This window comes from Oryza glaberrima, chromosome 2 (genome assembly GCF_000147395.1).
Source record: "Oryza glaberrima chromosome 2, OglaRS2, whole genome shotgun sequence".
NCBI classification, from domain to species: domain Eukaryota; kingdom Viridiplantae; phylum Streptophyta; class Magnoliopsida; order Poales; family Poaceae; genus Oryza; species Oryza glaberrima.
In genome coordinates, this window is record NC_068327.1 from 28,150,107 (window position 1) to 28,159,044 (window position 8,938).

General features: G+C 43.4%; 1 protein-coding gene across 1 annotated transcript; it reads right to left on the bottom strand.

The window, feature by feature from the left end:
- Positions 1-1,330: 1,330 nt before the first annotated feature.
- LOC127763612 (U-box domain-containing protein 6-like) lies at positions 1,331-7,404 on the bottom strand. Its single transcript, XM_052288376.1, has 6 exons — positions 6,901-7,404; positions 5,060-5,158; positions 4,424-4,609; positions 4,199-4,306; positions 2,552-3,750; positions 1,331-2,431 (listed from the first exon to the last, which is right to left on the bottom strand). The coding sequence occupies exons 2-6, from the start codon at positions 5,114-5,116 to the stop codon at positions 1,669-1,671; spliced, it is 2,313 nt and encodes a 770-aa protein (XP_052144336.1). The 5' UTR covers positions 5,117-5,158; positions 6,901-7,404; the 3' UTR covers positions 1,331-1,668.
- Between the last annotated feature and the right edge of the window lie 1,534 nt (positions 7,405-8,938).

Here is an 8,938-nt window from a genome sequence, read left to right on the forward strand (position 1 = left end):
GCTCACAACAGGGCATACGCACACTGCCCAACCTCAACTCCAAGCTATTGGCCACCAACAAACTCACAGACGTCTCTACACAAAGAGGTTGACGAGGGGGAGGGCAAGAGAGAAGAAGGATCCACTCGTCCCTCGCGCAACCCCGGTGGCAACATCTAAGAGGACCGCTGAAGGTCAGACAAAATGGAGCTGAGAAGAGACAGAAACATGACCTCCTAGACGACGCCTCTAGGGATATCACAACGCTAGAAGCACCGCCGCCACCCATCCAACGGATTGGACCTAGTTTTCACCCGAAGCATCCTCCTGGGAGAGAAAGAGGGTAGGCTTCATGACAATGGCCCCAAGAGGGAAAGCGATACCCAAAGGCGCCTAGCTAGCCTTTCACCCACAGCCTCCCCTCCCTCCCTAACACCGCAACCCACCCCCCCCCCCCCCCCCCAAAAAAAAAAAAAAAAACCAAATAGCTTACGCTAGCATGTGAACTCTACCGCACCGGCACCCTTCCGCCAACCAGCCTTCACCCTCCTAAGAGCATCAAAGGGGCCTCTCACTCCTACCTTAGAATTTGCATTGCGGTCATATTTTTTTTAGTGTAGCTGTTGATAACGGGAATTATCATAAATTAGTATTGAAGTCATGTTACCTTCCCTCTTCAGGAACCTATGGTGTGATATCAGCATCTAAGTAGTAGATGCCACATGGATTTTTTTTTATTAGGTGAAGAGGAGAGAAAAAGAAGAGAGAAGATTGCCATTTGTTGGTCACCGGACGATCATATAGACATTTATCGAAATAAATTTAGATTACTATAAAAGAGTGTTGTTGTATGGGTTGTTTGTATATCCTTGATATAACATGGAAAAAGATTATATTTAGATAACCGTCATTTACAGGATTAATATGAAAGGGAGGCTCACCTTCTTCTTCCTTGGTGCCCCTACTTCTCTCCATAAGCTCCATAAGGATCCTTCTTCTTCCTCAACGCCCCCTACTTCTTTTCCTCTGCTTCTTCCTCCTCCCCTCTCTCCATAAGGATCCAACGGGATAGGAGCCGGCACCACCTTGAATCATCCTGGCGCTAGCCATGGATGAGAAATTTTATAATTTGATAAAGAAAAAGGGTGTAAGTTCCCAAAGAGATGATTAATAAGCCTCAAGTTACCACACTAATCCAATGTCCAGTCGAAATTACCATTCATGTTGGAAAGTTAGATCTAAATAATAATCCGGTCCTATTTGACTTTGGCCGAATTAGCTGATACCTCTGCCAGTGTATACCAGCTATAAAAGGGGGAAAAAAAAGGAAAGGTAACAGTCAACAAAGGGATGGATCACCAGTTCTGCTTTCTTCAGAACTTCAGATAAGATAAACAAAACCTTGTTTTCAGGCTTTCCAGCTGTCAATGGAACAGCACTACAGCAGAGTACAAAAATACAAAAACTATATCTAGCCTACTTTTTACACGCAGCAAGATGCAAAACAACTGCAATCTGCAAGATGCATCACAATAGTTGATCAAACTCTACTGGAATACATGAGGATGAAAAAGATCATCTCATCAAGCATTTCCTTTGGACAATACAGCCTCTACCACCCTATACAAAAGAACTGTTAGTGTTATAAAATATACAAGGACTACTAACTCGATCGATCTTTGCCAGTTTTCAGAATAGCGTAAGTGACCGGGGCTTTGAGAAAATGTTCAACTTTCTTTGGAAAAAACGAGATGACTTTGGTATTGGCTGCTTGTGAATTGAACTGTCAGGAGGACCCTCCACTACATCTGTGACAACCACTTCTTGTGAACATGAGTTGTTCAACTGGTCGGTTCGCCTCAGATCCCTGAGAAGATGAAGTAGCTTCATTGAACAACCTTTTGCTTCATCAATTCCATTTACTGACAAGTCCACAAGGGCAGGGATTACACCTTCCTTCATTACAAGTAAACAATCCTCAGAACTATGGGAACATACTGCTAAAAGGATAACCACTGCATGCTCTCGTTCTTTAGGGCTTCCAGTGTCCAGATATTCTGCAACGGAACCAAGGCATCGATCAGTTTTTGTAATAAGCACTGTGGCTTCTTCCACATCACACAGGTTCCGCAAAATCTCCAAGCAACACTCAGCAAAGGTTCCTTCAGAAAGAATGGGTGACAATCTTGAGACAATTCCCAGTGAAATTAGGTATGGTTTTACATCCGAATCAGATGAAAGATTGCAGACAATCTTCAGGCAAAGCTCGAGACCCTCGGCATCTTCAGACTCCAATAAAGGAGTGATAATAGAGGCCATCAAATGGGATTGTCGACAACTCAGGTGTTGAACCAGCTCGTGAAGTGTCAGCAAAGCTTCGGTTTTTAACTCAGAATCAATAAAGGATGCAAATAGACGGAATGCTTCTTCATTCATGTGTAGAATATTAGTCCTGTACGTCAAAGAAATATGTTGTTAAAAAACCTTCATTCTGATTGTGAGCTATGAGAGCAAATGATCTTCAATATAAGACTGATGAAAGGAACACATTTGTCAGAGGAAATGTGGTTACCTGCTATTGGAAAGAAAAACACGAAAGAACTGAAATCCAACTTTCTGAGCTTGCATACTGTAGCTTCCATCTTCATTCATTAAGAAATCAAAGAATGCCTCTACAAATCCATTGGAAACCATAGCACATGAAGCCTCATTTTCCTCATTGAGAATGATCTTCAAATCACCAATGGACCTGTCTTGGAGTTCCAATGGGAGCTTCGACAGCTCGTAAAAGAACCTTAGGAACTTGTCCTGGTTGAAGTTGCGAAAAGACAAACACTCTTGATAGTCCGCACTCCAAGAGAACTGAGAAAAACTATCTTTCGGTTCCTCCATGTCCCGCACATGATATGAATCTGACATATAACTGGCCTCAGATAATGCAACAGATGAAGTGCTATGGTCAATCACAAAATCCCTGACTTTTCCAGCAATTAGAGGTACTGAAACATTGTGCAGACTTGACATGGAGTAACCATGCAATTGCTCCGGCAAGTAACTGTATGCATTTTTGGATGGAGGGAGAATATCTGAGATTATGAAACCATGCTCTTTGCACCAATTGAAAATGAGGTCCCTCATGCAAGTATTTGGAATCATCGCGAAATTTTCTAGCTTTATATGTGTCCTGGGACAGGTATCATATCCCTCCCTAAACCATCTCTCAATATTTTCTCTTTCATAAGTCTGCCCAGATGTTATTATGACAGGATCACGCATTAACTTTGTTGATATTGGGCAACAGAACTCTGCAGGTGGTGTGGCTGCTCCTGACATACTAGTCTGATCCTCATTCCTCTGGATGTCTGTGGGTGTGTACCACTTTCCAGGAGTGCTGGTATCACTAACAAAACTTGAGCTTGGAGTCGAAGACTGGCTTTCAGATTGCATGTTTTCCTTCCGCTCACCAGTTTCTGGTTTTATGTTTTTTCCATACTTTTTAACAAGGTATAGAAGGAACTTAAGAACTCCCTCCTTTTTGGGATCAGTACCGCTAATCTTGTCAAGCAGTTTCTTGATAGCCCTTCGTTCAATTAGCATAGATTTAGGAGATGTCAGGTTTAAGTTTGAAGCTGCCTGCAGGAATGTCTCTAGTTCAAGTTCTTCAGTCACATCAGATTGCCGAAGCATCTCTAAAATGGTTTTGCCAGCCTCTTCTTCTGTGGGATCAATAACAAATTTTATGTCCCCAAGATCATCATGGACGTCAACAATCTGTGAGAAAAAGTAACTTCATAAACAATCAAGCAAATGAGAAGTAGTTGCAAGAAAGATATCATAGCAATACACAGAATTCCATGATAAAAGTGATATATCCTCTAACTGCAAGTTATAAGAAGCATGTTTTGATCAATTTGCTGCTTATTGCAGGTGCTTCTATAAATTACTAGTATTTCAAGTTAAATCATATTACTTTACAGAAGTAGGTCTGGAGACCTTTGAAAACTCAGTTATTTGGAGAAGACAAAATCAAATTCCAAGAATACTAGATATCTTTCAGTATTGCTTTTATTTACTGGCCAAAAGAAAAGCTATATAGCAATTCATGCACATGAGGGAAGCAAAAAAAAATTGTTATTTAACTTATAAACAGTATAATGACTTTGAGTTTGTGAGGCTGACATGATAGAGTAAAACAACAAAGATCACAAAATGAACTAACCTGATTAGCTAGTGCTGGTGGGACCATGTTCTCAATCAGGAACAAGCTCCGCCTAAGTGAGTCTCTGATCCTTTCACACCGAGATACAATCGCCTCTCCAGTAATAGCCTGAACACAAATACATACACACAATCATTAAATGGTAAAATAATAATAATTAGCAAATCAGTAATAAATGAAGGATATCATATTCTTAGTTTCCAATAAACACAAGAATTAACTTACCAAGTAGAGCTTGCTACATTCAACGCAGTGCTGAATTATGAGTTTCCCTTTCTCAACTATATTGTATAGGTTGCATAATTCCTGTATACCTGCTTTACATCCTGGTCGAGCTGCCTCAATTAATGGAAGAATAGAGGAGACTTTATCTAACATCATTGTCAGCTCACTGCACATTGAGCTGTGAACCTAACAGAGCAAAACAATCGAATAAGAAACATACAAATAATGGGGAATATGAAATGGATAGGACGAATACATAATTTTTTTACAATGACACACTAGATAATGAGAATAAACTCTATTATTCAGTCTAGATATTCCACCATTCCCAGAAAATCGAGTTGTCTCTTGAGAGTCAGGTTTGAAAGCTTGCAATATGAGGATTCATTCTTCTCCTTTTACATGATGATATTTATATTAATGTTACAACTTCAACGGTCACTAGCATTTAGCTTCACATGACACCATCACCATGCCACAAAGGGCCAAAAAATTGGGATCACGGGAACGAGCGTTACTGCCCCACCATTTGCAAGAGTGCTTTCGCTTGCATGAAAGTGGCAAATAGCCACAGAATTTATGCTTGAACGATAGTTAAAATATTAGTAAAAAGGAGGGAGTAATTCAGCATTCTACCTTAGGGCAAGAATTACGCTGGGATGGACCCATATCTTCTTTGTTCCTATTCTCCATCCACGATGAATGACTGCCAATCTTTAATCCAAGAACCTTGAACTGTTTCAGCACAGAAGGTAATAACCGGATCAAATCAAAGTGCATCTTACCAAAGTAGGAAGGACATGCATAATTATTTTTTCTCGATTTAGGATAGGATAATTCAATCAAACAAATGTTGATTCTCAAAGTTTTTAGTGGTCATGAATCAAGGGAAAATCAATTGTGTTTTCTTTGATGAGAACTATCAATTGTTGTAAAAAGGTTTGTTCTAGTAGATACTATTCACTTTAAACAAGCTAAAATAAAGAGAAGATAACATTTGGACATTTAATAAATTGTTTATCTTAGTAAAGCCTCTAGCAACTACCCCATGCTGTATCATCACCCATCTTATCATGGGGCGTGGTTGTTGCTGTAGCTAATTTTTTCATCTTTTATAAATAAAAAATGGCATGCGAGCCTTTTGCGTGCTATTGAAAAAAGTGTTTGCTAATATAAATTTGCAGATAAATTGTACAACGTATAAAAAATGGCTGATTCCAAATAGGTCAGGATACATCCTTTGCACACACAGAAGTTCTAGCTAGATACACACCCAAGCCTGACTCCCAGTCTCCCAGTGTTGCCAAAAATCGACTAATTAGGTCAACATACTGCTATATTGTTGATCAATTAACAGAATTTACACCTTTCAGTTGAATTCCTACCGTAGGTTGAAGCCAACTAATTGGTCAAAACCATTGTATTCAATTCTTTAAGCACCCACTGGATAGGTGTAAAAGTGGTGTTATGATGTTATCAGTTTATTAGTATAGCTCGCAATATTATTTCATCTTCCTGAGCAAATGCATATGTGGTCAGTTGTACGTTTTAGATTCTTGTCAACTTTCTTGTATTGTCACAGGAAGAGCATTAAGAACTTGACAAACAAAATTGTTTCAAAACTATAGTGCTTTTTCAAGGCTACGGGCCAATTTCATATATTGGTACAGAAGTGAATCGCCTGATAAGACAAAGGGCACACTAATACTAAATTAGTACTACCTCCGTCCCAAAATGTAGCTATTTCTAGCACAGTATTTTGTCCCAAAATGAAGCTATTTTTACCTACCTTCTCCTCTCAACCAATCACAACCATTCTTTTTCACCTACTTTCTCTTTTCAACTAATCACACACATTCTTCAATCATTCTCACCTAGTTTCTTAATACCCGTGCCAACCTCAAAAATGCTTATATTTTGGGATGGAGGAAGTAGTATATTCTAAGGTTGTCACTTCACATTGCCAACTGTACCAAGGCAGCATACCTGAATCTTGCAAGAGATTTTCTGGAAGGAGCCTAACACAAGCACTGAAGCACAAGAACCATTCAATTCTACAGAATTCTCTGATCATGAGGCTTAAACCCCAACCAGATCGACTACCATACAAGGAGAATGAAGAAGGAGCAGAGAAGAATGCAAAATTAACCCCTTTTTGTATTAAGGAATGGACCTAAAACGTGCAAACTGAAACAATACAAAGAAACAAAGGTAAGGTTTTGGTCTCCAGGGAACGAACAGGACGGGAGAAGGCAGACAGCTAAACTACCCAATACTAAAGTACCAAATCACAAGTCACACCCGAGGAAGCTGAGGTTCACTGTTCATCGAAACCATCAAAAAAGCCTCACTTTGTTAACAAAAGGATCCTAATAGCTCAGATTATTAATACGAGATAAACACCAATCAAGCAACAATACAGTACACGTTAACAGCATAAACCAAGAAGAGAAAAAACACTTCGGAAATGAACGAACCTCCTCGTCGAGAGTCAAGACCTTCCTGATTGAAGAACTCCCCCTGAACTCAGTTGGAGGAATCAACCGGAGAGTCGGAACAGGAGACAAAGCAAAACCCCTCTCCTCCTCCCGCCGCCCAAGCCCGCGAGATGAACCAACCCCAAACCTCTCCCACGCCCCTGAAGCAGCCCAAGAAGGCAAGAACCGATCTTTCCAGAATATTAAGGCGGTCAGAAGGGAGCGATCGGTCAAGGAGGAAGGCAGAGAGAGCGGCGTTCGTCGCCCCCCGGCCACACCCTCGAGCTCGGATAGAAATGGCGCGGCCGCAGAGAGAGAGAGGGTGGAATCGCGGAAATGATGAATACAGATGGGTACACCACCCGGGCGCTCGCTAATTATTCTTTTCCTGCTCGTGCCTAATCTTCCTCTTCTTCTTCTTCTCCTCCCCGGTCGTCGTCTACGCCTCCCGTAGCGGCTCCCGGGTCCCACCGCCGATGGCGCCACCACCCGAGACTCCTCTTCCTCTCTCTCTCCTTCCTATCTCAATCGCGTTGGTAGATAGAGAGCGAGAAAGACAGCGGGATTGTTTGTGGGGAGGGGGGGACCCGCGCCCGAGACGAGACTGGCAGTGGCAGGCGGCACCAGCAGCAGCGACGATTTTGGTGGCTGCGCGCGCGCGCCCACCACCAGTCCACCACCTTCCGCGATGATGTGATCGCCGGGAAAAGCACGGACGCGCTCTACGCGGGCTCTCGCTCGTCTCGGATACACGCGCCGGTTGGCCACCCACCCCCTCCGCGGCGCGGGCGTGCGGGCGTGCGTTGCATGCGACGAGCACACCTGATCTCAGGCGCATTAGGTGCTCGGTGCTCGACATGTCAACGAACGCATTATTAAATATAGAAAAAAAAACTAATTATACAGATTGAGTGTAAATTGCGAGACGAATCTTTTAAACCTAATTATAGCGTGATTTAATAATGTGATGTTACAGTAAATATTTACTAATAACGGATTAATTAGGGTTAATAAATTCGTCTCACGGTTTATACTTCAAATATATGTTCGTATATTTGATGTGACCCGCTAAAACTTTACACGCCTAAACACAGCCAAAATCGGTGAGTAGCACCAGTAGGCAGCCGCACGCACCGCGCGCACATAAAAATAGAGGAGAAAAAGGAAAAGAGACGGTAGTGTTGGTTTTTTTCCAGAAGCCTGTGTGTGGCTTGCTAGACGGCGGGCCAGGAATCTCCTGGCACGATTGAACGTCCCCATGGCGATCACGAAATCAAGGATTCCACGAGACGATAAGATCGAGCGCACAAGTCAGCAGCAGAGAGAGGGTCAGGGCCTTGCGTCCTGATGAAGCATCCGTCACCATTCGTGCGTTCCTGCGAGCGAACGACACGACACGACACACACTACACAAAACCACGACCGCGGATAATTCGAGAGGTGTGAATCAACAGGTCGACACGCGCGCAGCACGCCTTTTCTTTTGATCGAGCTGGTGGGCGCAGGTTGCTCTCGCGAACAGAGGGACCGATCATTCGATCATCCTCTCCTTCTCGCTCATTTTTTCCCTTCACGGAGAAGACGACGCCCCAGAAACGATCGATCGGTGGCACCGTGACAACAAGCCGCTTTATGCGAGGGCGAGTGATGAGCGCGCTGTGCCTCGGCGCGCGCCGAGGGCGATCGATTGACAGTTGACACGCCACCCCGGCGCGGGCGAACGAGAGGCCACGGGCGAGCCGTAGCGTCTCGGCCGATTGGCTCGGGCCAACCAAAACCAACCACCCAACGGCAACGGGTGCCGTCTCGGCGTTGGCCGGCAGGAAAGGCCCACCCTCGCAGGCAATGTCGGGTGTTGGTGTAGGTCGCGTCTCGGTGCCAATAAAACCTCACGTCGTCCATTGCTCCCCTGCTGCTGCAGCTACCGCGCCTACCGTCGTCTCAGCGACATTCTGATCGTGTTGTGCGTTACACGATTTGGGAGGTTTTGGGCTCTACTCCTACTACATGTGGCCGAGCGACTGGCTAGGTGATAAAG

What these genes read in the sequence shown, in the direction of transcription:
- LOC127763612 (XM_052288376.1), bottom strand. Translation starts at nt 5,116, where the DNA reads ATGGAGAATAGGAACAAAGAAGATATGGGTCCATCCCAGCGTAATTCT. An exon ending in AGCGTAATTCTTGCCCTAAG is followed by an intron (nt 4,610 to 5,059) that starts GTAGAATGCTGA and finishes TTGCTCTGTTAG; the next exon opens with GTTCACAGCTCAATGTGCAG. An exon ending in CACCAGCACTAGCTAATCAG is followed by an intron (nt 3,751 to 4,198) that starts GTTAGTTCATTT and finishes TTTTTCTCACAG; the next exon opens with ATTGTTGACGTCCATGATGA.